This window comes from Piliocolobus tephrosceles, chromosome 9, assembly GCF_002776525.5.
Source record: "Piliocolobus tephrosceles isolate RC106 chromosome 9, ASM277652v3, whole genome shotgun sequence".
NCBI classification, from domain to species: domain Eukaryota; kingdom Metazoa; phylum Chordata; class Mammalia; order Primates; family Cercopithecidae; genus Piliocolobus; species Piliocolobus tephrosceles.
In genome coordinates this window covers 13,869,041-13,895,692 of record NC_045442.1, presented here as the reverse complement: position 1 = coordinate 13,895,692, position 26,652 = coordinate 13,869,041, and the positions used below count along the sequence as shown (strand labels likewise).

At 41.0% G+C, this 26,652-nt stretch overlaps 2 protein-coding genes across 6 annotated transcripts in view; one reads left to right on the top strand and one right to left on the bottom strand.

Annotated features, from left to right (window-relative positions):
* The window catches only part of INPP5F (inositol polyphosphate-5-phosphatase F), a 140,111-nt gene extending 124,648 nt beyond the window's left edge, over positions 1-15,463 (top strand). For 3 of the 4 annotated variants that reach the window (XM_023224308.1, XM_023224307.2, XM_023224309.1), the window contains 5 exons: positions 6,950-7,021; positions 8,460-8,533; positions 9,096-9,224; positions 9,841-9,928; positions 12,958-15,463. In XM_023224308.1, coding sequence (XP_023080076.1) covers positions 6,950-7,021; positions 8,460-8,533; positions 9,096-9,224; positions 9,841-9,928; positions 12,958-14,110 — 1,516 coding nt within the window. In that variant the 3' untranslated portion in view covers positions 14,111-15,463. Of the gene's footprint in view, positions 1-4,793; positions 5,615-6,949; positions 7,022-8,459; positions 8,534-9,095; positions 9,225-9,840; positions 9,929-12,957 lie in introns of those variants that run through there. The other variant, XM_023224310.1, reaches the window with a different exon arrangement.
* Positions 15,464-17,506: 2,043 nt separating this feature from the next.
* MCMBP (minichromosome maintenance complex binding protein) overlaps positions 17,507-26,652 on the bottom strand; it is a 42,727-nt gene continuing 33,581 nt past the window's right edge. For both annotated transcript variants that reach the window (XM_023224276.1, XM_023224277.1), the window contains exons 12-16: positions 25,231-25,396; positions 23,128-23,261; positions 21,776-21,940; positions 18,325-18,413; positions 17,507-17,913 (exon numbers count right to left, since the gene is read on the bottom strand). In XM_023224276.1, coding sequence (XP_023080044.1) covers positions 17,787-17,913; positions 18,325-18,413; positions 21,776-21,940; positions 23,128-23,261; positions 25,231-25,396 — 681 coding nt within the window. In that variant the 3' untranslated portion in view covers positions 17,507-17,786. The remainder of the gene's footprint in view (positions 17,914-18,324; positions 18,414-21,775; positions 21,941-23,127; positions 23,262-25,230; positions 25,397-26,652) is intronic.

The window sequence follows — 26,652 nt, the reverse complement described above, 5'->3', positions numbered from 1 at the left end:
GAAATACCATTGTGCTTCATTTTTCTTTTATCCACTAACGTGATGAAATGCTTCTCTTTTTTTTCCTGATTTTTGACTCCCACCTCTTTCCAGTGCCCAGTAAATGCATTTCCTATTTTTCTTTAATCCGGCACTATAGAATTTGACTTTCCAGTAACAGGGAACCAGTGAGTATCTTCTGTTCTCCTTTAATTAAAGTTCCTAGGGCCGAGCGTGGTGGCTCATGCCTGTAATCCCAGCACTTTGGGAGGCTGAGGCGGGCAGATCGTGAGGTCAGGAGTTTGAGACCAGGCCAGCATGCTGAAACCCTGTCTCTACTAAAAATAAAAAAATTAGCTGGGCATTGTGGTGCGTGCCTGTAGTCTCAGCTGCTTGGGAGGCTGAGGCAGGTGAATTGCTTGAACCCAGCAAGCAGAGGTTGCAGTGAGCCAAGATTATGCCATTGTACTCCAGCCTGGGCGACAGAGTGAGACTCTGTCTCAAAAAAAAAAAAAAAAAAAAACCCAAAATAAATAAATAAATAAAAATAAAGCTCCCAATGAAGAATAACTTACTATCAGTCACACATAACTTAGCATCAGTCACACGTGTTAGTGAAGGCCAGTGCATTCTTCCTGTTGCTCATTGCTGCATTTGGGCTGTACAGCTGAGTTCTTCCCTGAAAAGCAGCTGCCCACTCTTCCTTCATGACAAGTGAAGCCGAAACACATGCGTTCAGTGTGTTATCAGCTTTTCGGCACATGGGGCTCCCCCTAAAGATGACCCAAATAGTCTCACATGGCATGATGGATAATGAAACCTTTAAGTTACTTTGTTCAGTCCTTATCACTGCTTTGTCTGTAGATGCTAACCTGGTCCAGGGCTTGCAGCTGCCCCACTGGGGGTCTCAGGCTGAGCTTTCTGCTGAGTTTGCCTTTTAGTTGTATTTTTGTTTCTTCTACTTTTTTTTTTTTTTTTTTTTTTGACAGAGTCTTGCTCTATCGCCCAGGTTGAGGTGCAGTGGCACGATCTCGGATCACTGCAAATTCCGCCTCCTGGGTTAATGCCATTTTTCTGCCTCAGCCTCCCAAGTAGCTGGGACTACAGGCGCCTGCCACCATGCCCGGCTAATTTTTTGTATTTTTAGTAGAGATGGGGTTTCACCGTGTTAGCCAGGATGGTCTCAATCTTCTGACCTTGTGTTCTGCCTGCCTCGGCCTCCCAAAGTGCTGGGATTACAGGCGTGAGCCACTGCGCCCGGCCCTCTACTTCTTTATTCTTTTATTTTAGGATAGCTTCCACTGGGAGCCTCTGAGTCTCCCAGTTACTTTCCAATTTGTTGTCGGATTCCCTTACTCTCTTGCTCAGATGTTGGTACACAGTGTTTTCTCCTCTGATTCATTCTTAGATGATCAGTTGCCAAGAATGATTGTGAGAGTATTCTTCACCTATGTTAAGTGCCAGAGCCTCCACTGCCATCCTCATCTTCTTCCTTGTGGTCATTGGTGTCCAAAATAGACCCGTCAGAGTCATTGGCCCAGTGATTCCCTTTGATCGTCATCCTTTGGGACACTGAAAGAGTCTGAAGATTTTCCCATCAGTGCAGGAATTGTTAGCTGAGGTTCTATCTTTCCTGATGTGTTGCTGGTTGTGAAAATGTTGTCTTCTCTAATGTGTAAACCAGTGTCTGATGCAGAGTGGTTCTGTCTGTTGGCTCTCAGTCCAGAGAAGCTGACTTGGGTTTAAGGCAGAGATGGGCAGGGGAGCTCCATCACTAACCAGGACAGCAGGAGTGTCTGAGGGAATGATGTGTTGATTGTCAAGAGGAGGAGGTAGAACATGGGACACAAGGATCACAGACTTGTGGAATTTGTGTGTGGTCTGCTCTTTGGAGACAGGCATGGTTGCTAAATTTTGAGACTCTCCACTCTGTTCCGGAAAGATCTTCTCTAAAGCTCACCATGCCAGACTGGTTGCATCTCATAATGGTTGAGGTGTTGGCTGCTTGCTAGATTTTCCTTGCTGCTGGTGGTCCCCGTGGTTAATGTTTTGCTAGAAACTTGTTCCTTTGAAGATTGGGGACAGGAAGAGGTGGACGTAGGAGCCAGCGAAGCCAATGTTTTGGAGCCAGTGGCTTCTCAGGTCGTTTTCCTTGGCTTGTGTAGCAGGATGAGGGCTGCCTACCAGAGGTCTTGGTATTTTTTTTTTAATGGAAGGCACTTAATCTCCCTGTGGCTGGCTCCACTGTGAGCCCCTTTTGGAGAGCCAGGTGGTTTAGGGATTTAGGCTGGGGCTTAGGAGCTGGAGGAGGTGGAGCAGGAGCTGGGTCTCAGAATGGTTTTCAAGCGATCTCTTTTCTTCTAGAGGTGGTGCTTTTTCAGATAGAGAACTGTTACCTTCTTCCTACATTTTCCTCTCCTGTGGATTATGGATTACCCTCGGGGGAGACAGCAGGTATCATGTGCTGTTTGAATTTTCAAAGTAACTACTGCGTTTCCATCTTGATTAGAGAATTCTTATTAACTCCTCTTCATACAGGCACATCTTTGTCTTGTGGGTGTGATTCTTTCTAATACTGCTGCTATTTCTTTGAATTTGCCATCGATATTTTTCTTCCACTTACTGCAAGGCTTAAAGATTTTCCTAATGGTGCTGTTTCCCTTTCTCTTGATAAGAGATTTGGAAACCTGCTCTTGGGCCGAGTTTGCTATAGAACCTCTGTACAATCCATCAGCTCGGCTGGAGGTGTTGACCCAGAACAGAGGCTCCTGCTGGAGGACAGGAGGTGGCTGGAAGTGGCAGTGGGGGTGCAAGTCTCTGGAGAGCCAGCCAGTGGAAGGCTCAGCTGTCAGACTTAGGGATTTGCTCTTAACTGCCTGCCTCAACCATCCACTCGTGAAATATGTGTGTGTGTTCAAACAGTTTTATTGAGACATATAATTCATATACTATATAATTCACCTATTTAAAGCATGTAATTCAATGGTTTGTAGTATATTCAGAGTTGTGCAGCCATCACCATGGTCAATTTTAGGACATTTTCATCACCACAAAGAGAAGCCCCGTACCCTTTAGCTGTCACTTCCCTATGCTCCACACTCCCATCCCTAAGCAACCACTAATCTAATTCTGTCTCTGGATTTGCATATTCTAGACATTTCATTCAAGTGGAATAATATAATTGTGTGACCTTTTGTGACTGGCTGCTTTCACTTAGCATAATGTTTTCCAGGTTAATCCATGTTGTGGCATGTGTCAGAGCTTTATTCCTTTTTGTAGCTGAATAGTATTTCATTATAGACCACATTTTGTTCATTCTTCTGTTGATGGGCATTTGGGTTATTTCCACATTTTGCCCATTGTAAATAGTGCTGCTATGAACATTTGTGTACAGGTTTTCGTTTGAACACCTGTCTCTATTAAATAGCTCTTTTGGGTGGAAATGGCCAGATTATCCAATAATCCTGTTTAACTTTTGAGAAACTGCCAAACTATTTTCTACAGTGGCCATGCCATTTTACATTTCCACCAGCAGTGTATTTCAGTACATTCCAGTTTGGAGGGTTCCAGTATCTCCAGTCTTTGCCAATACTTATTCACTTATTTTCTTTTTTTGCTAATTGTAGTCATCCTACTTAGTGTGAAGTGGTATCTCATTGTGGTTTTGATTTGTATTTCCCTAATGACAAACGATGTTAAGGATTTTTTTTGTACTGTTTGTTGGCTATTTCTGTGTCTTACTTGGAAAAACATGTATTCAAACCCTTTGCCCATTTTTTAATTCGGTTGTTGATTTGTAAATAAAGTTTTTTTGGGAACAGGGCTGGGATTAGGGTCGGGTGAGTGAGGTACGATTATGCAACTACAGCGGTGTATTCTATCTTTACTTAAATGTTTGATGCTTTGTCCATCATGTATTTTTGCATTTTGGTTTTTAAAAATATTGCACTAATTGTCTGGTTGACAAAATTAATGACACCCTTTAAAATTTGTACCAGAGACCAGTACCTCCTCACTCACCTCACTGCAGTCCCAGCTGTGTTTCAATATCTGGTGGAAAAACAGGCAAGCAGTTTGGAAATGCGCGGTCCCAGCAGGGAAGTAGGCCTGGCTGCGGGGTCCCGGCCTAGGGCATTGGGCGCTGGATACAGAGAACTGGGAACCGGGAACTGTCCAGCACGCCCGTGCCTGTCCTGGCCCTTTTCCCTTGCAAGGCTGAGCGCAGCTCTGTCCGGGCCACCCTAGACGCACTCCGTGGCCAGGGCAGACCTCTCTGCCTTTCTTGTCCTTTCCCGCCCGTTATCGCAGGAAACCCCCGACTCTATCGACAGCGGGAAAGAGGCTCTGAGACTGGAGAGGCAACTGCGGACCTACAGGGCCCGCGTCACCTCTCTGCGAAGCCAAGTGGTGTTCCCAACTTGCTTCGACTCGCTTCCGTGCTCTCAAGCCGACTGCCCGGTCCATCCGTGGCAGTGGAGTGGCCAGGCACACGGCAGCCACTGTCCCTTAGGCATGCGATGGCCTAGGGGCCAGATGCTCGGCGCGGTACCCTGGCCCGGCCCGCCAGTGTCCCTCTCCAGCCGCAGGCACTGACCCTGACGAAGGCGAAGGCGAAGGCGCCGCAAACTCTCGCGGGAGTGGCCACCCTGGCGCCCCTCCCCCGCCGGGCCGGGGTCCGTGCCCTCCTTGGAAGGCGTAGGATGCGGAGGATGGAGCGCGCATGCGCACTGGCCGCCAGCCGAGGCCGGAAGTGAGCATCCGGAAGCTAGATGTGTCCCCTGGGCGTGACTTTGCACTGCCGCGTCGCAGTTGCCGCATTCGCCGCATTCGCTGCAGGCGCGAGGTTGGGTGCAGGCGGCCGTTTGAGCCTCGAGGCATCGACGGACGGACAGACGGACGGACGGACTGACTGACGATGCCGCGCTCTCACAGGCCTGCACCTACCGCGCAGCGGGCTGCCACTGCCGCGGCAGCCGAGCCCAAGTCTGAGGGCGTTGTGGCTATGACTTTCAAGATTTTTCTCCTTTTTGCAGGACTTATGGTTAAAGTTCCTGTGGGGTTATATTTTTCCTGCAAATTACTTCTTTTCCAAAGTCTGATGTTGATGTCCCCGGAAGACAGCGGCTTTTACGCGACCATTGTCGCAGTGGTCGGGCTTCATGTGGTGCTGGCAATTTTCGTCTTCATAGTGTGGAAGGAGGGCTTGCCCCAGTGGCGGGAAAACAAAAACGAGTAGAGCAGCTTCTTCAGAGCTGCAAACGTGGGGGGTGGGGAGGGTTTTTCGTCTTGTTTCTTGTTCGTATTGAACGTGCTTTTATTTTTATTTTTATTTTTTTTTTAAGGGGAAGGGTGGGTGGGGAGGGAATTAAATATTTACTGCAGCTAAGACTTCAGTAAAATTGAGGGTGGGGGGAGGGCTGACATTTTCCGACTGCCTGTTACGTGCCAAGTGCTTTTTGTTAAGGACATAATGTTTTTGACTGGGGTTCATGTTTGGCTGATGTAAATATTAATGCCAAAATAGGAAGTCAGGGTGAAAGTAACACTGTAATTAGTAGTAGAATTTATTTCGTATTAAAATGTGTCGTGACGTAATTTTTATGGCTTGGCTCAAGCAACAATTTTCAGAGTGCACGTAAGTATCAATGCATAAAACTTAACTACGTTTTACAGTGTTATTTGCAATTATTCTCCATGAGGCTGCTTGGATCGTTGTCCTTTTCCCATTGATTAATTGGTTAATGCTCAGATTTTGGCTCCTAGAATTGATCTGTGTTTCCGGTCCTGGCATCTCATTATGTCATTTGTTGTGTTTTTCGATACTGTACGTGCAAATTGAGGTGAATTTGTTGTTTTAGATTAAGACTGTCAGACTCAAGCTACAACAAGGTGTCTCTGATGTAAAAAACTGCAGTTGAAGATTACGGTAAATCCTTCCCTGCAGTACCTGTTAAACAGTGACCTCATTCTTAACGCAGATTTAGACCATGGTTTAAGTTTCACCTACACACACTTTTTTTCCACTATTATTTTCTGCTTGTATTTAGTAGCATTTTGATAAGGTCTAGGGAATAGGTATGAAATCCCAAGGGAGAAATGTCGTCTTTCTTACAGTGGAATTTGGAGACCAGTATAAGAATGCAGAAACATCGCTACCTTTTGCTGGAAAGGCTATTATTATTGTTAGATTAATATTAGACTAAAAGTTTCATTTTAATTCAGAGTCTGCCTGTGTTGTTAATTATTTGTAGATTGTATACTTTAAGAATTTTCTTATTGGTAATTTTATAAGGATGTACATTTTACTGTAGTTTTGGTTTCATGGTTCATCAACACTTACTACCTGGATTCTGATTATTTTCATAATTGATTTTAGAGTGGGTATAAACATAGCAAAATAGACTTAGAATAAGGGTGTTTGTTTATTGAAAGCCAAATAAATTATAATGACAAACATGCAAAAGTAGCTTGGACTTGTTCCATTTTTGCACATTAAGTACTGTATTCATATAAAAGTCTTTCAAAAGATGTATTCCACGTGAATGTAAAGATATCCTGAATGTACAGTGTGTTATTTTGAAGATTAGATAATGTGAGATAATTTAGATTTCTCCCTTCTCACTCTCACGTTTTTCTTTTTTCTTCCCTTAACTATTTCTCTGTCATCCTCCAATCCCACCACTCCCCCACCTCAAATTATCCCATTTCCTGAGGGACTCCTTCCTCCTTTGGCTGCCTTTCTGTACTCTCCATCCTTCACTTCCCAGATCTGCGTTTCCTTGTTTTTTAAAGACTGTCCAAATGGATAGATTGTATTACATCTAATTGCAGTAGAACTCATTGATTCTCTTCTTTTTTTCCCCTCCCCCTGGCCAATTTTTTGTCCTAAGTATCTCTGCTTTAGAAATATGCTTGGCAAAAACTGCAGATGAAAATGAAAATATTAAACTCCTGTGTCATATTTGTTTAGCCTCATTGATGCTACTCACAGAGATGTGGATGTGCTGTTACTGCTTTCTAACTCTGCCTACTACGTGGCCTAGTAAGTTGCTTATTGATTTAAAGCTTTTGATTTTGTTTTAAATTTGAGTAAATTTTCTTTTTAGAAATTGTAACAAAAAAATGAGAATATGGTTTTGTTATATATTTTATGAAACTTCATTGAACCCCTTTACCTTATATAACTGTTGCGTCATTCTAACTCCCTTTTATCTTCATTGGTTTGAAAGCATGATTTTACAGTTAAATTAATATGTTTATGTTGTATTCTTTTGGCATTTGGTATTGTTTCCTATATATCTCCCAGATTTTGATTTATTCCATACATTTTTATCACTAATGACCACATATTGTTTATATTACTATAGTAAAGTTTTTCCTCACTGTTAGGTATTAAATTACTTCCAATGTTTTGTTGCTACGAATAATGCAGTTGTCTTTATGCAATACCGTGTCTGTGTGTGCGTGTGTGTGTGCATGCATCTGCGCACTTCTTTGGTTACAAGGGTATGAGGAATTACGACTTCTGTGGTTTGTTGTCAGATTGATCTCCAGAAAGACCCTGAATGAATAAGCACTTGTTTCCCCACACCTTACCAGTGTTGTTCTAATTTATATTTACTAAGTAAATACTCACTTTAGTTTTGGCTTTGTGTAAACTGTTATTTTTTAGTCATTTGCCCAGATGCCTGTTGGCATATATCATATGGATTTTTCATTCTTGATTTTGGATATCATATTTAACAGTTGTATTGTTCCCAAATACAGTTTGTTTTTTTTCCTCTCTCTCTGCCTCCGTCCTTCCCTCCCTCCATCTGTGTGTGTGTGTGTGTGTGTGTGTGTGCGCGCGCGCGCGCGCGCGCAGGCACATTTGCCTTGTAGGTTAGGTTTTAGGTTTGTTTTCATTTTATATGAGTTTTTATAAAACTTATTTTAACCTCGTAGTTGCCTTTTTGAGACAGAGTTTCGCTCTTTTTGCCCAGGCTGGAGTACAATGGCATGATCTCGGCTCACTGCAACCTCTGCCTCCCGGGTTCAAGTGATTCTCCTGCCTCAACCTCCTGAGTAGCTGGGATTACAGGCATGCGCCACCATGCCCAGCTAATTTTGTGTTTTTAGGAAAGACGGGGTTTCTCCATGTTGCTCAGGCTGGTCTCGAACTCCTGACCTCGTGATCCACCCGCCTCGGCCTCCCAAAGTGCTGGGATTACAGGTGTGAGCCACCACACCTGGCCCTAGTTTGCTTTTTTTTAACTGTTAGATCTGTGAACTTATTTTCCCTTAGCTGTTGAACTATATATGTTATTCTTGTTTCATTTTTAAAATAGTTCTTAAGTTTAACATTTTACCCCAGAATGTATGTGCTGTGGAAGATTTTGTTAACTGTATGTATGTAACAGTTTGCAGCTATTGTGCCTTCCCTAACAAGCCAAATATGCTTTTGACTTAAATCTCTTTTAACTTCATTTCCCTTTATCTAGTTATGATGATGAAGTTGATAAAGTAAACCAGTATCAACGACTAAGTCTAGAAGACCTGGAAAAAATCGAAATAGGTAAGTTTTAACTTACTAATCAAGTCATAAAAAGCAAATGCTGTTGTTTCCAAGAGGGGGTCAAATTCTTTAAGCAAGTACCTGGTCTAAGTTTCACCTACAAATGCTTTTTTTCACTATTATTTTCCATTTGTTGTTAGTAGCATTTTGATAAGGTCTAGGAATAGGTATGAAATCCTAAGGCAGAAATGTCAGCTCTTCTTACAGTGGAATTTGGAGACCAGTATAACATCTGTTAGAAACCACAAAGGGGTATTCCAAGCTGTCTACTTCTTAGAACTTCCTTTCTATTCGTTATGGGTTAGTGATGGATATAGTCTTATAATAACCGTATTCCTTTTATTATTTACCGTGTGAAGATTACCCTAGGGATCAAGAAAGCTTAAATGATTGAGATTGAAAGAGTTTTTCTAGCTTTATCAAAGCAAATGGTCACCAGAAGTTTGTATTTTGTGTGCTGTCATTTATATTACAAAGAAAAATGTGTTGGGTTTTTTGAAGATAATAGAAGAAAATGTTACGTGAAAGAGTTAACTTTATACATACTCGTTTGGGTTTTTAGGCCCTGAACCCACTCTTTTTGGTAAGCCAAAGTTCTCCTGCATGCGACTGCACTACAGATACAAAGAAGCGAGTGGCTATTTCCACACACTGCGAGCTGTAATGCGTAATCCTGAAGAGGATGGAAAAGGTAAAAAGAGGAGGAGATGAAAGTATTCAGTGAAAACTTTCTATTTATTCTTAAAAGCCCAAAAGGAATTGGGGACATTTCATATCATAACCAACTGAATGAGAGAGGGTCCTGGGAATAGCTTTGGAATATGAGACCCTGACATAGCAGCTCTGTTTCCAGCAGCCCAGGGAGATGATCTGAATGTGTTATTTAGTTTGGGGCAAAGTTCTCTTTAGCAGGGATTCTCAGTGAGTTTGGCCCCATCAGTGATCATATGGGTGTCAAGGCTTTTCACATGTCATGTTTTCATTTGTAGCAGGCAGGAACCATGCCTGCCTTGTTCATGGCTGTTGCCTCGGCATCTGTCACAGTGCTTGAACAAGCATGAGTTAGAACAAACTTTTAATTCCTCGATTTCATTCTTTTGTTTTTGTTCTTTTCTCTTAAAATTTTAGAACATCGTGAATTAGTGGGGAGAGTAGTGAACAGGTAGGAGTTTTCTATAAATCGAAGCCAATAAATTTGTATTTAATTATACAACCACAAATTTCATTCAGTGGTATATGGGTTAGAACTGCTATTTTTTTTAATATGTTCATGGAGAAATCGGCAAGCAGTTATATTTGGGTTGCAGATACCCTTCAGTGCATTGCAGAGATGCTGCAGATCACCAAGCAAGCCATGGGATCGGATGTACCCATAATTGAGAAGAAACTTGAGAGGTGAGCATACTGCTTCTCTCAAGAATAAAGGCATTCTTATCCAAAGTCTTATTTCTTTAAAATTCTTTGCAGGGGGAAAGGGGAGGAGATCACATTATGGTAAAGTGTTGGTATTTAGAGAGGTAAGGATCAAATTTCTGCGGATCAAAATACTTTTTAACATTCTTCACGTATACAATTTTCAGGTAAGTTTTAGACTTACAGAAGAGCTGCACAGGTAATTTAGAGAGTTTCCATATACCCTTCCTTCGGTTTCCCTTCATGTTACCCATTTATAACCATAGATCATTCATCCAAACTTCAGAAAGTAACCTTGGCACGGTAAGATGAATCAAAGTACAGATTTCGCTCGGTGTTCACTAGCGTCCTTTTCTGTTCCAGGATCCAGTTGGGATTCCACACCGCATTTAGTTGTCTCTATAGTTTAGTGTTACTTCCTCAGTCTTGTCTTTTCTCTCATAATTTTCACATTTTTTAAGAGTACTGGTCAGCTGTTTTGTAGAACATCCCTTAATCTAGGTTTGTCCAGTGTTTTTTCCTGATGAAGCTGAGGTTACGCATTGTCGGGAAGGACACCGCAGAAGCGATGTTCACTTCTCAGAGCCTCATGCTGTGGGGAGGGACGGCATGACGGCCTTTGTAGTAGTGTTGAGAATAAGCTTGGTTACTTGGCTGGGGTAGCATCTGCCAGGATTCTGCACTGCAAACTTTGTGTCTTCCTCTTTATAATTGCTAAATATTTAGGGGAAAATACTTTGAGACTATGTAAATATTGTTTCTGTGTAAACTTAAGTCTATTCATTTTCATAACCATCGTGGATCTTGTCTATGGTTATTTATTCCTGTCATGATCTGTGGTGGTTTTTCTAATTCTCATTCCTTCTACACTTGTAATTGGAATTCTTCTGGAAAGCCACTGCACCCAGCCTCTTGTACACATTTTTAACCTATACAGGTTAATAATCTTTCATTGCTAAAGATTGTATTTTATGCATTTTCCATATTACTGTAGAATTCATAACTACCATTTAAATAGATGCCTTCTGTGATCTGTTTGGAAATGTATTGTGTGGGTTCAGAACGTGGACTCTGTGACTCCTGTTTCTATCAATTACTCTTTAACCTTGGAAAACATACGCCTTTACTTCAGTTTTGTTGTCTGTACGATGAGAGAAAATCCATGTCAGTGCATTGCATGAACTGAATGATAACGCACTTAGACCTGGCACACAGCTATTAAACCCAGTTGCCAAGAATTTTGGTTGCTAGCATTTTTTCCTTTTATAAAAAAGTCATGACAGATATCTTTGTCATGTATTACTTTCTCATGTTTAGGATAATTTCTTGAGAATATCATCCCCAGGTTGTGAATCTGGATTAAAAGACATGAATATTTCACTTGTCCCTAACAGTGCCAAACTGATTGTCAGACTCCTTTAACCCTGCACCCACCTCCTTAAAGGTTATTGCTTATCCTCAGTTTCAGGAAAAACTCTGAAGACCCAGAGTTTCATTTTCTTCTGAGATGGAGTCTTGCTGTCATCCAGACTGGAGTGCAGTGGCGCAATCTCGGCTCACTGCAAGCTCCACCTCCCAGGTTCCCGCTATTCTCCTGCCTCAGCCTCCCAAGTAGCTGGGACTACAGGCGCCCACCTCCACACCCGCTAATTTTTTGTATTTTTAGTAGAGACGAGGTTTCACCATGTTAGCCAGGATGGTCTCAATCTCCTGACCTCGTGATCTGCCCGCCTTGGTCTCCCAAAGTGCTGGGATTACAGGCGTGAGCCACTGTGCCCGGCCCACCCAGAGTTTCATTTTCTTGAGTGATACAGCATTTAAAATATGCTTAGGATATCCCTCTAGGTGTGTTTAAAAGTTTTGATAGAGTAACACTGTCTCCACAAGTACTTAGGTAGGTGGTATTTTGCCAAGAGAATGGGTCTGAGAGCAAGCCCCTGCAAGGATTTTGCTGTCCTTGACACAACTCATGTGGCCACAAGCGATACATTTTTAACTCCTAAGTAAACTGATGAGAGGAAACATTGAAATTTTTTCTAAGTACTTTGTAAAGAAAATAGTATGTTTTAAACATTAGGCTTTTGAATTTGGAAAAGAATGCCTATCAACAGATTATTTCACATTTAAAAAGTGTGGCTTTTCTTTCTCATGAGCATCTGTCAGGTTTTGTGGTCCACATTCTACTAGTGAAGAGAGCCATTTGGCCAGAAGAAAATTGTTCAGACTTTTGCTAAAGAATTACTTTAACCCAGAATTTTTCTGTAGTATGCTCATGATCAGTGACCTTGCATGACCCAACAGGACAAATGCACAGACTGAGACATTTGTGGCAGATAGCATCAACTTTTCTCTTATTTATAGCTGTCAGGAGGGATACCAAAGGAGAGAAGACACCAAGAGTAATTGTGTTAAATGTCCCAAATCTTTTTAAAAATAAATTCAGGTAACCCACGGGACATATAAGAAAATGGGAGTCTTACCCCTCTCTCCCCGCACTACCTGAATTGAGCCACATTGGGATGTGTCTAGATAACCTGAGTTCAGGTGCTGCAGATTCCCATTTATAGTCAGATGGTGGCGGTGCTAGACCTGCACCGCCCACAGTGGTAGCCACTCACATGTGGTTGCGAAGCCTTTTAGAATGCAGCTAGGCTGAATTCAGGTGTGTTGTAATTATAGAACACTACACATTGCCTATATTAGTTCAAAAAGGAGTATTAATCATTTTAATATTTTCATGTTGAAATATTTTGTATATATTGGGTTAAATATTACAGTTAATTTCATTGCTGTTTAATGGGGCTGCTAGAAAAATTGCAATTATGTATTTCACATATTTCTATTGGATAGCACTGTTTTAATGTCAACTCTCGGGTTATCTATCAGTTAGCAATGCAGTGTTCTCAAGAAGTTGGGACCAATTTGAATAAGTGTTTTCACTTATATTAATAACTGGAACTGGTATATTGGATTCCATGGAGGATTAACTTCTTTTCTCTTCTAATTTGCAGGAAGAGCAGTAAACCTCACGAAGACATCATTGGTATCAGATCTCAAAACCAAGGTTCTTTGGCCCAGGGAAAGAATTTTTTAATGAGCAAATTTTCATCTCTAAATCAAAAAGTGAAGCAGACCAAATCCAATGTAAATATTGGCAACCTCCGAAAGCTAGGAAACTTTACCAAACCTGATATGAAAGTTAACTTTCTAAAACCAAACCTAAAAGTAAATCTTTGGAAATCAGACAGTAGTCTTGAAACTATGGAAAACCCAGGAGTGATGGATAAAGTTCAGGCAGAGTCTGATGGGGACATGTCTTCAGATAATGACTCATATCACTCTGATGAATTCCTTACAAATTCTAAGTCTGATGAAGACAGGCAGCTAGCTAACTCATTAGAGAGTGTAGGGCCAGTAGATTACGTTCTTCCTAGTTGTGGTATTATTGCTTCAGCGCCTCGATTGGGTAGTCGGTCCCAGTCTCTTAGCAGCACAGATAGTAGCATTCATGCTCCTTCAGAGATTACTGTTGCTCATGGGAGTGGGCTTGGAAGAGGCCAGGAGTCTCCTCTGAAGAAAAGCCCTTCTGCTGGCAACGTACACATACTGACTGGCTTTGCCAAGCCTATGGATATTTACTGCCACAGATTTGTGCAAGATGCACAAAACAAAGTGACCCACCTAGCAGAGCCCAGGTCTGTGTCTCAGCAGGCTAGTCAGGAAAGAAATCAAATGACCAGTGAAGTTTCAAACAAACAAACCCAATCAGAATCAACAGAACAGACACCTTCTCGGCCGTCTCAATTAGATGTCTGTCTGTCTGCAACAGGCCCACAGTTTTTGTCAGTTGAGCCAGTGCGTTCAGTTGCATCTCAAAAAACCCCCAGCTCCGCTTCCAGCATGCTTGAACTCGAGACAGGGCTTCACGTAACTCCTTCTCCTTCAGAGAGCAGTAGCAGCAGAGCAGTCTCTCCCTTTGCCAAGATTCGAAGTTCCATGGTCCAGGTTGCTAGTATTACCCAAGCTGGATTAACCCACGGGATAAACTTCGCAGTGGCAAAAGTTCAGAAGAGTCCTGCAGAACCTGAAGTCATTAATCAAGTCCAGCAAAATGAACTTAAAAATATGTTTATACAATGCCAGACACGGATAATTCAGATTTAGCTTTTAGCCATAAGAATCCTTCCATAGCTTTTATTTAAAAATAGGAAGTTTTTATCTCGGGGTATTTTAATTGTACTGTGTGAATCCAGGGATCACAAATTCTGTTCACTGGAAAGGGTTTTAAAAGGAGTCTGAACCTGAGTAGATTTCCAAATTTTAGAGCCAGGACTACAGAAGAGCATCATTCTAGAATGTGTAGACCTGAGTAGCTTATACACTACAGAGCACTTTGCTTATTTGAAAGTAATTCAGCAACAGGTCACTCTGGGATAAACTGAACCTTTTTTTTGGAGTGGGGTGGGTAGACTACATCAGTAGACACGAGGTCTGGACATGCAGATGCTTAGGGGATTAGCATTTTTCATAATTTGTTCTGTTTGTCAGTTCATTCCTGTGTGTTACCTCTACAAATTACATGTTTAGTTTTTAGTGACTAACATGTTACCGGAGCATTTGAATATAAAGCTATTTTAGTTTTGATGGCTTAACTATTCCCTGAGGGGTTGAGGGTTATTGACACTAAAGAAATGAATTCTCATTTGATCCTAATTTTCCCCATATTCTACTTGAACACATTAAAAACACTCTGCTGCCTATACAATGTAAACCTAGGAATATTCAGACTTGACACACAGTAAACCTGACACATCAGAGGTGAATACCAGCACCTATTAAATTTCATTTTGCTGTTTTCAGGAATGTAAGAACACACATATATTGGCTACTGGAAATCCTAGAAGTCAGGTTTTAATTTATTCCAGGAGGGGCATCCTCAACATCTTATGTAGATGATCAACAACTTCAAAATTTAGTCTGGGCCAAGTGCAGTGGCTCACACCTATAATCCCAACACTGGGAGGCCAGGAGTTTGAGACCAGCCTGGGAAACATATGTCTCTACAAGAAAATACAAAAATTAGCTGGGCTTAGTGGTGCATGCCTGTGTTTCTAGCTATGCAGGAAGACTGCTTGAGCCCATGAGGTTGAGGCTGCAGTGAGCTGTGATTGTGCCACTGACCTCCAGCCTGGGGGACAGAGCAAGACTGTCTCAAAAAAATTTAGTCTGAAGCACAACCGTGCTGAATCTGTCTGACTATAACTCTGACCACACAGAACCAGGGTTTGCCCCTGTAATCCCCACGGTAAGAAAGTTGTACGGCATATTCCAACAAGTATTGGTTTGTCTGGTATCTTTAGAGCTTTACTCTGTTGATGTGATTGATTCTCGGCTGAACATTATGTCTGTTGTAACTTTGATAAGCATTCCACTTTTGTTATTTATTAGTGGTATCTTTTTTTTTACGTGTTAAATCTTGTGATTGTTAAAATAAAGTACCATTGTAATTTAAAGTGACAAATGTGTATGAGAATTCCTTGCGTAACAGATTAAAGAATTTGTAAATGGGGCAAATTTGCTATAACTGAACACTTGGTCTAGCTGTTGCCAGTATTTTACTCCTTTGAAGTATACTCATGATTTAAAAAGTAAAATGGATCAGAAACTATACTTTAAATCCAAACATTCAAAACTGAATGCTTTCTTCTACCAACTTTTCTTCCAACCCAACATTAGGTGAATGTACAACCAACATTAGGTGATACAACCCAACATTAGGTGATAAAATACATGTTTAAACTCCACAGAAACAGTTTTGAAAGAGATTTTTGAAAAGTTATTTTAAGAAGGCAAAGTTCCACGCAGCGTTACACAGGAGTCTACTCAGTTTCCTGGCCATACAGGGTTAACGCTGCGCCTTACATTAGAGCAACAAACCTGACTGTCCATGTGTATATAGGTGAGGGACAAAGGATTTCTGCAGCCAAGCGCTGCACTCCATTCCGCTGCCTGGGTGGGCCTTGAGCAGGAAGGTCCCTCTTGCACCACCTCTTCAGTTCACCTCTCTCATGTCTTCCACCAGGAGGACATGGCCTTTTCCCACACAGATCACATGGGATGGTGAATCTTATTCATGAAAAACAGCCCAAGGTACTGGTAATTTGGGAAGTTTTATTTATTGGAAAGATTCTTTCAAGGGAACTTTTCTGCAAGACCAAGCAATGTATGTATTTTTCTTTGGTAAATTACACTTTACATTGGCACAAAAAACACATGACTAATCTACTTTGCTGTAGGACAGTTAAAGAAAATGTATTTTATCCTCGCAAATCCAGGTTAAGCCTTTGTTTTATTTCTAAAAGTTTAAGGAAGGTCTAGTCTACCAGTTATAAAAATGAAAACCAGTTAAACTCTAATATAAACATTATTTACATTAGTTTATAAAAATAGATTTGCGTTTAGGAAAAGTTGAACAACTAGTAATTTTTACTTCAGTTATTAGGTACAATGAATTCCTTGATTTTTCAAGGCTGACCCTGTTTCCTTGATTAACAATGTCAATTTAGGCCTTAAAATGTAAGCGATCCTTTATCTGTCTCCAACTAGGAAAGTTACTTCATACCATTGCCAGCTTAAAAAGTAACGTCCTAACCTTTCTGAAGATTCTGGTTGCCATAACCATGCTACTATAGTCTGTTAGTTTGCTCTATTGAAACTAATTGGTCTGGAGAAAACCTACCTGCAGCTGTATGAGGCTGTTACTGGAGTAGCAGATGTTAGCTGATCTAATATACTTGGAACCAACGGATGAACCTACATAAAATGCCAAAAATCCAATAGAATCAAAGCAACTACATGACATTAAGAAAATAAAAACTTTCTAAAGGGGGTATTGGTTTTTAAGCTTACTATTTTGTTTTCATATTTGGACACAGCTTTGTAGCACAGCATTCCCTTATGCATGGTTCTCAAATGCACCGGGATAGGAGAAGATAGACAATGTAGTGTCTCGGTTTCTTTTGCCCCCAAAAGCTACATTCATTCCATTTAAAGGACTCTTATTCAGAGACTGTCCTTGGATGAAAAAAATGGTGATAACACCAATTTATTCAAATTAGTTGGCAAAGTAGATTGGCAACCTTATAGTCCCCCAGATTTTTGGAAGTATTACTACTGATCCATAAAATACAAAAGTCTGGGAACCCCTGCCATGTACAAGTCTGGTTTTGCAGGCGGTTGACAAATGTTAAGTGGGAAAAAGTTTCTGTGGCCTAACATCTGGGAAATGACAGTACAGAATTTTACGTAGTCATGTGAATCAATGGCAAATACGCCTCCGTTCCCCAAAGATGGACAACTGGATGCATCCCAACCCAACCCAACCCAACCCAACCCAACCCAACCCAACCCACTGCGAACTGGAAAACCAGAGAACTGGAAAACTTAAGGAATCCGAAGCATGATACCTCTGACTTTGAAACTGCAACAACCTTCTGCATTTCAGCATTTCAACAGTCTGGCCTATGACTCAGCTGAAGCTAAGGAAAAGGTATAATCAGCAACATTATCAATATTAAACTTTTAATATCAAATACTTTTTTTTTACATCATTACTAATTTATATAATTATAAAACAAACTTCAAAAGCTCCATGAAATCAGTAAGGTAAAAGTCCTTACTGAGTATCATATAAACATCAGATGTTACCAGGCTTGATTTCAGGAAATGTCATTGGTTTGTGATAGAAATTACCTATAAAACAATGTGGTATAAATGAACATCTGAATTTTACAATCATGTGGCTACAATTTGCCCATTACTCTTCATAGGCATCAGATCTTTAAAGTTCATTTCCATTCACACATTTCTGCTGCTGAAGCCTCGTTCTTCTTAAAGACTCTAGCTGCTTTGCTCTCAGCCATCGTTCTCTTGACAGCGTTGTCTGACCAGCACTGAGAGACAGACACCTAGTTGGAAACACGGAAACAAATTTAAGTCTAGAGCTGGGAAAGTAAGTTTTAAATTTTTTTAAGACCTAGGAATACTTGGTGAAAACACAGACCATGTTAGGAGACAAGACCGTCTGGCAGTTACACACACATCAATAGCCAAGTCAGGCTTCTAAAAAGAAAGTGTTGAAGAGTCAGAATTGGAGGGTGGCTCACTCTTTGAAGCTTAGAGAACAAGCAGCACGCCTGTTCCACTGAAGAGATCACCAGCCAAACTCGATTTCCCCCTCAATGAGCCCTTTCATAACAGCGTTTTTAAAAGGCAAAGTTCATTTCCGTTTTTAGAAGTCTGCCTCAGTTACTGCTGAATAACTCAGAAGACTTACATACACAAGCTTACTGAAAAAACGATGCACATGCGCCACTTACCGAGCCACCACAAGCAGCTGGTGAAGATCATCAGCAGTGATGCTCTGAGGGTCATTCTTCCGCATTTCCACAAAGTCATCTTCAACTGCCTTTATCAAGAGTAAATGTAAATGATGTGCATTTTTGTAAGGAAGAGAAAATGAACATGGTTCCTTGACTGATATAATAAGGTGGATGTCAGCCTCTTAGACAAAGGAGGCAATATAGGTGAAAGTACCAAAGCATATACATAAATAATGCTGCTGATGAAAATAAAATAATGAAACTCATTTAAGGTCAAGCAAGCATATAAATCAGCAACTGGCATAGGAAACAATGCTTTTCAATAAAGGAGGAGTGATGTTAGTGAAAATGGCAGAGAAGGGACTGCAGAAAACTGTCTCTACTGTTAACACTGATCAAAATCAGCTTTTTAAAAACTAGAAATCAAACCACACTTGCAGCAGTCCAGAGAGCATTTATGCCAGAAAACCAGGTGATTACTGGTAAGAATGTTGAGCCTTGCGGCATTTTAACGTGTCCTACTCCTATATTCCAACCCCTTCCCCGCCAGGCGGTAATTAATAGCTTCTTCAAAAACCAACAGCCTGGCAGCCACCGGAGAGAGAACAGGGCTAGGGCTCCTTCCAAGTGCCATTCCTGGAGAACTGTCATCTGACCACCTGTCTGGTGGCTCCCTGGAAGGACCCATTTGCAAGGTTGTCTTTATTTAACGTGACTGGAAGCCTGTCTACTATGAACCACCTCTTTCCCCAGGGCATTTATCAAAAACAATCAGAAGAAATTATCAATCACCTTAGCTACCTGAGACACTGGGTAACAGTTGTGGCAAACAACAGACTAACACAAACCCTTAAACAGAAAAGCTAGCTGAGAAATGAAATGTCCACAGAGGGCTCTGAAAACCTCACGTCTGTAACTCCGAGGAACTCAGAAGGCTGCAGACATGCTCAGAGACCTTAAACTCCCACCTCTGGATAACCTGGAGGCTCTGTGCGAGCAGGAAATGAAGGCTAAGGCAGGCTTGTAAATTGTATGGCTAAGTGTTGAAGGGTTGCCCCAACTTTTATTTTTATCTATGATGATTATTCACCCTTAGACTGAGAGACTAACTACTTCCTGGCATTTAAGGAAATTTCTTTCCAGTCATTAACCACAAAACTAACAGAACAGAAACTTCAGTGCCCACATGTGACAAAGATACAGACTTTATAGGATTAGTCAAAAAAGTTACTAAACAACCTACCAACAGTAACAAATAGCAACAACAATAAACCCTAGGGAGGTTTAATTTCCAGAGTCTAACTTCCCAGGCAGAGTTGTCATAATATATAATTTAAAATGTCTGGTTGTGGCTAGGTGTGGTGGCTCACGCCTGTAATCCCAACACATTGGGAGGCCAAGGTGGGAGGACTACTTGAAGCCAGGAGTTGATCAGCCTGGGTAATAAAGCAATACCTCATCACTACAAAAAAAAGAAAAAAACAAAAAACTTTAGTTGGGCATGGTGGCGCACACTTATGATCCCAGCTACTGAGGCAAGAGGATCACTTGAGCCCAGGAGTTTAAGGCTGCAGTAAGCTGTGGTTGTGCTACTTACTATTCCAGCCTGGGTGACAGAGTGAGACCCTCCACTGACCAAATAAAATGTCTGGTTTTCAACAAAAAAGTACAAAGAAACCAGAAGGTATGGCTCACACTTTGGGGATAAGGGAGTCAGTAGAAACTGTCCCAGAAGAAACTCAAACATTAGACAAAAAGACTCTAAATTGGCTATTTTAAACATTCAGAGAACTAAAGGAAACCACATAAAAAGAACTTCAGGAAAATATGAGAATCACCAAATAGTATCAATAAAAAGAGAAGTAATTTTTTAGAAGGAAATAAAATTTCTGGAGTTGAAAATATAGTAAAAATTCTCTATAGAGGTACTCAGATTTGATCAGGCAGAAGAAAATCACTAAACTTGAAGATAAGTTCACTGAGATTAGTCTAAGAACAAAAAAAGAAGAATGAGGAAAAATGAACAGAGGCTTGAAGACCTGTGGGATACCATTAAATGCACCATCAGATACATAGTGGGGGTGTCCAGAGGGAGAGGAGAGAGAAATGATGCAGAAAGAAACATAGCCAAAACCTCCCCAAATTTGTTGAAAACTTCCCCAAAATGTGAATTATTCTGCACCTCCAAGAAGCACAACAAACTCCATGTAGGATAAACTCAGAGATCTACACACAGACACATCATAGTCAAAACTGTCAAAAGCCAGAGAATCTTGAAAGCAGTGACAGAAGAATGACTCAGTGTGTACAAAGGATCCTCATCAGAAACTAGCTGGCTTCTCAGTAGAAACCAGAGGCCAGAAAGTGGTGGGAGGACATATTCGAAATGATGAGACAGACTATAAACCAAGAATTCTACATCCAGCAAAACTAGCCTTAAGGAGAAATTAAGACATTCCCAGATAAACAAAAACTTAAAAGAGGGCTGGACGTGGTCACCCACACCTCTAATCCCAGAATTTTGGGAGGCCAAGGAGAGAGGATCACTTGAACCCAGGAGTCTGAGACTAGCCTGGGCAACACAAGGAGACCCCTGTCTCCACACACACACACACGCATATATCAAAGAATTAGCTGGGCACAGTGGCACAGGCCTGTGGTCCCAACTACTCGGGAGGCTGAAGTGGGAGGATTGCTTGAGCCTGGGGGGGTTGAGGCTGCAGTGAGCCACGATCACAACACTGCACTCTAGCCTGGGTGACAGAGCGAGACCCTGTCTCAAAAAAAAAAAAAAAAAAGAATTTGCACAAGTAGACCTGCCATGCAAGAAACACTAAAGGCGTTCTTTGAGCTGAAATGAAAAGATACTAGGCAGTAACATGAACCCACATGAGGAAATAAAGGTTGCTGGTAAAAGTGACTGCATAGGCAAATAGAAAAAACAGTACAAAGTCTTTTCTGTTTCTTTTTTCTCTAAAATTAGACAACTGCAAAAGCAGTAATTCTAAATGTGTTGATGTACATACAATGTATAGAGAGGTAACTGTATGACAGCAGCACAAGGGAGAGGAGAAGGAATGGAATTATAAAGGGGCAAAGTCTTTGTATATTATAATTAAACTGGCATTAGCCACACAAATTTTTTTTAATTAAAAATAACTAAACAAACTGGCATTAATCCTTAATAGATGATTATACTAACATGTTAAGTTTATCCCCCCGGGGCAGCCACTAAGAAAGTAACCTCAAGAAACTTCAAGGGATTAAAATGGGACACTGGAAAATATCTATTTCAAACAAAAAGACAATAATGGAGTAACAGAGGAATAAAAAAAGACATGACAGAAAACAAATAGCAAAATCACCTCATCAGTAATTATGGTAAATGTAAATTGGCTGCATACTGCAATTCAACACAGGAAAATCCTTTATTTTAACCTAGACATACCTTGGTTATTTCATCAGATATGCTATATTCCAAGAATCTCAAAAGGGTTAGATAAATGCGGAATTTGTTCAGCACGGAAGGCAGCACTGCTGAGAGAAGGCTGTTCATGTACTCTTCCATGTTTGGTGGAATTAGCTGGGGCTGTAAGTGAATCTGGCAGTCTGCCTGAAAAGAGAAGAAGTACACTGTATTTTCTGAGTTCCTAAATTAAATCTACATTTTTAAAGAAAGATGCATCATCTCTGTCAGCCCCTACAGGAATTAGAAAATACCATTTATTATTTAGGGGGAGGGAATACTTTTGTGTTCGTGTGTGTGTGTGTGTGTGTGTGTGTGTATGTGTGCAAGACAGGGTTTTGCTCAGTCACCCAGGCTGGAGTGCAGTGGTGTGATCACAGCTCACTGCAACCTGCCTCCCAGGCTCAAGCGATCCTCCCACCTCAGCCTCCTTAGTAGTGGCACCACAGGTGCATGCCACCACGCCTGGCTAATTTTTGAAATTTTGTAGAGGCAAGTTTTGTCACATTGTCCAGGCTGGCCTCAAAGTCCTGGGCTCACGCAATCCACCTGCCTTGGCCTCCCAAAGTATTAGGATTATAGGTGTGAGCCACTGCACCCAGCGAGAATCTATTTTTAGCATTACTTTACATGCTTTATAACTACCTCAGAAATAATTATGAAAGTTAGCTTTTTCTTGGTTACTTATGTTTCCTCAATGGTATCAGTAAGCACACAAAAATGTAGCCAACCTCTAAAAAGCAGCTAATTAAAAAGGTCTATCACACTTGTACACAGAGAACATACCCTTGAGCCATTTCATTCTTAAAGACTGTTTCTCATCAATCACAGGTGAATACTATTATACAGAGACTATAAACCATTTGACAACCGGGAGCATTTCCCATCATCCTCAGAATTAAAAGCGCTCTTTACCAGCCACTCTGAGGACATACCAGAGCATTTCACTGTAAAGGATGAAAATAACTACCAAGTGACCAAGGACATTTTCAAAGGAACTCTAAAATATTTTCACATAAGATTAGCAGAAAACAATGGGTCAAAGGCAGCAAGAACAGAAGTCTGGAGGTTAAAATCAGGCAATCTTGCTATGCTTCGATGTGGGTGTTTCTGCTGCCAACAGCCTTGCTGGTCTCGTGACTTGCTGATATCTGAGCTTGGTAGATGTAAGGTTTTCATCCATGGCAGTGCAAAATACTCAGTTCCCTTAATGATCAGCAGTCACAGTTTTTTACAACAAATGTAATTTACTAATAAGCGGTACCAAGAAACAGCAAAAATGTAGGTATTTTTCCCATGTCAACTTCCCTCCATTTAAAAATGACTCATCGTACCGGGAGGAGCGACCTCCCCTCCGAAGTAATGAGAACGTTGATATTGCAGGGGAATTCCATCTGATGGTAGCTGAAGTCATAATCCACCTTCTGCCACGTTATGAGGTTGCTCAGGGCAGTCACATTATGAACACCTGTGAAGGCAGGAAAACACTTTCGGTCATTTGACTTTAATCATCTCAACAAACCAGTTTTGCTGACACCAATGATGAGCAATGAAGTTTCTACCGCTTTTAATAAAGGGTATGAGGCGCTGTCCAATTTAAGCTAAACATCACTAAGTGTGTAGGCTTACAACACTCTTGGTCAAGGTAGAACTTTCTGGGGCCAGGGGATCCTCCCACAAATCTTTTTTTTTTTGTTTTGTTTTGAGACGGAGTCTCGCTCTGTAGCCCGGGCTGGAGTGCAGTGGCCGGATCTCAGCTCACTGCAAGCTCCGCCTTCCGGGTTTACGCCATTCTCCTGCCTCAGCCTCCCGAGTAACTGGGACTACAGGCGCCCGCCACATCGCCCGGCTAGTTTTTTTGTATTTTTTTTAGTAGAGACGGGGTTTCACCGTGTTAGCCAGGATGGTCTCGATCTCCTGACCTCGTGATCCACCCGTCTCGGCCTCCCAAAGTGCTGGGATTACAGGATTGAGCCACCGCGCCCGGCCGATCCCCCCACAAATCTAATATCTAGCATCTGGTATGCACCTAGACATAAAGTAGTTCCCAAGCAAGTAGGGTTATTTCTAAGTGGTGTATTTACAGGGCTAAAATAAGGAAACACTAAAACTACCTTCATACATAGATCAGCCTGGTGAATTTTACAGATTCTAGATTCCCCTTTGCCTTAAATGTGCCCAGTCTACCTCATTTTTTCTTCTACCTTTACCTCTTGAGCTGATCACCAGCAGTGTATTCTTAACTGTCTTCATTTGAGCACTGGTAAACAATCTGCTTTCTTGTGATTTTGTAATATATTCCATAACTGAGGTTAGTGCAAACCATTTGATCCATTATTTTTCAGACATTCTCTGAAAAACGTTTAAAAACTTTACAATGGGAGGTTAAAAAATAATTAGCCAGGCATGGTGGCAGGCGCCTGTAGTCCCAGCTACTTGGGAGACTGAGGCAGGAGAATGGCGTGAACCTGGGAGTTGGAGCTTGCAGTGAGCCAAGATTACGCCACTGCCCTCCAGCCTGGGCAACAGGGCAAGAGTCTGTCTCAAAAAAAAAAAAAAATCTATTAGATCAGCTTCCTCCCATTTCAGTTTTTTAAAAAGCTATTTGGGGCAGGTGCAGTGGTTCACACCTATAATCCCAGCACTGTGGGAGGCCAAGGCAGGAGGATCACTTGAGCCCGGGAATTCAAGATCAGCTGGGCAACATAGTGAGACCCTGTCTACCGTTCCTTACACTCACTGAATGAAAAATTTTAGGTTATATACAACTACACAAAGAACCCAACATTGTAGGCCCATACAGATGGCTCCAACCATCTGCTGACGCAATAAAACTTTTCACCAAAGAACCCTTATCACCCTCAACATCTAATACTACCCTTTATATTACTGCTCCTTTATAAATAATATACATATTATGTATTATTTTTATATTATTACACATTATTTATATTTTATATATTGCTCCATATATTATATATTATTTTTATTATAAATTATAAATATAAAACATATAAATATGTATATATAATATATATTAGAAGATATGATACATAATATATATAGTATCTGTTCTATTGTACTCCATTATATTAATACTACGCTTTATATTATTGCTCCATTATAAATATATAAAATATATATTATATATAAAACATATAAGATATATATTAGATAGAAGATATATGATACATTATATATATAGTATCTGTTCTATTATACTACTTTCAGAATACTATGGCAAAACAGAGTTGGTATATACAATTTAATTAGTTTATAACATGCTTAAATCAAATTCATATGCCAAGCCTTTATCTTATGTTATTTGTTAAATGTGAATTTGTCTTTGTCCACAGATACTCTTCTAAAAGTTAGTCCTAGATCCGGCTGTAGTGGAAAGGAAGTCAGAAATGGGAGGGAAACATCTGTGTACGCACCTGGGGTGTCCAGCTGCCCCTGTTCCAGGAGAGTCTCATCGATGACAAGTGAAGTATTGCTAGGCAGCTGGAGGAGCCCACTGACCAAGCGATTGGCTGTGTAGTCTTTGTGGGGAATGAATTTCAAATGGTTCATGTTCTCTATAGTCATCTGTAGACGAAAAGACTGCAAAGAGAAATTTTTTAGTGAACAAGAATTTAAGTTTCCGTTTTAAGAAAATATGTACTTAGAATTAAACATTGTGTTTCATATGGAAAAAGTGATCTTACAAATTTCTAAGGCAGTAGTGATATGGTTTCTTGAACTCTAGAAGCAAAAATAGTATCTAGATCTTACATTTGAATTTCATCCATTCTATGAGCTGCTTTATTTTCAAATGTCTTGTTCAATATTCTTGAAAATCAATTTTTTTTTTGGCCAGGCGCGGTGGCTCAAGCCTGTAATCCCAGCACTTTGGGAGGCTGAGACGGGTGGATCACGAGGTCAGGAGATGGAGACCATCCAGGCTAACACGGTGAAACCCCGTCTCTACTAAAATACAAAAAAAATTAGCCTGACGAGGTGGCAGGCACCTGTAGTCCCAGCTACTCGGGAGGTTGAGGCAGGAGAATGACGTAAACCCGGGAGGCGGAGCCTGCAGTGAGCTGAGATCTGGCCACTGCACTCCAGCCTGGGAAACAGAGACTCTGTCTCAAAAATAAATGAATAAATAAATAAATAAATAAGAAAATCAATTTTTATTTAACCAATGAAACAAATGGTAGATAACTGACATACAAATATTAAATACCCCACAGCCTAACCTTTCACCTAACACATGCTAGCTAGCAAAAAGAAAATGTTAATTTATTTTTCAAGACGGGGAGAGAAAAGCTTAATTTTCCTCTATATTCTTTGAGTTAAAATTATATTCATTCATCATAGACATTTTTGAACAAACTTTTCAGAGAAAAATCAAGGAGCAGAGCACACTGAGCTGTGGGGCACCTGCTGCAGCTCTCAGGAGGTGCCTCCAGGGCGCGTGCACCTTCTCACTCAGTGTAACGAGAAAGCGACCCATCTACGCTCCTCCTCTAGCTCCTGAGCCACCATTCCCAACACCCTCTGTGCTCTGCCTTATACACCAATCCATTCTTCCACCCCTCCAGCCTGAAACAATGTGGCAGGGATGGAGAAGAGGGTATGGTGGGGGAAGGCTGTCAAGGAAGAGGTAAGATATATTGCAAAAATTTAGAGGAGTTTTGTTACCTCAGTGATTCTAGGAAAACAGGGGGAGCTTAGGGGTGCTTAAATGACCTACCGTGTATTAGTTTGTTTGTTGGTCTTCTACCTAAATTAAACTCTGTGAGGGCAAAGGATCTGACTGTTTCAATAATTCTCAAAATGTGGTCCCAAGAACTCCCAGGAAATTGCTTAAACCC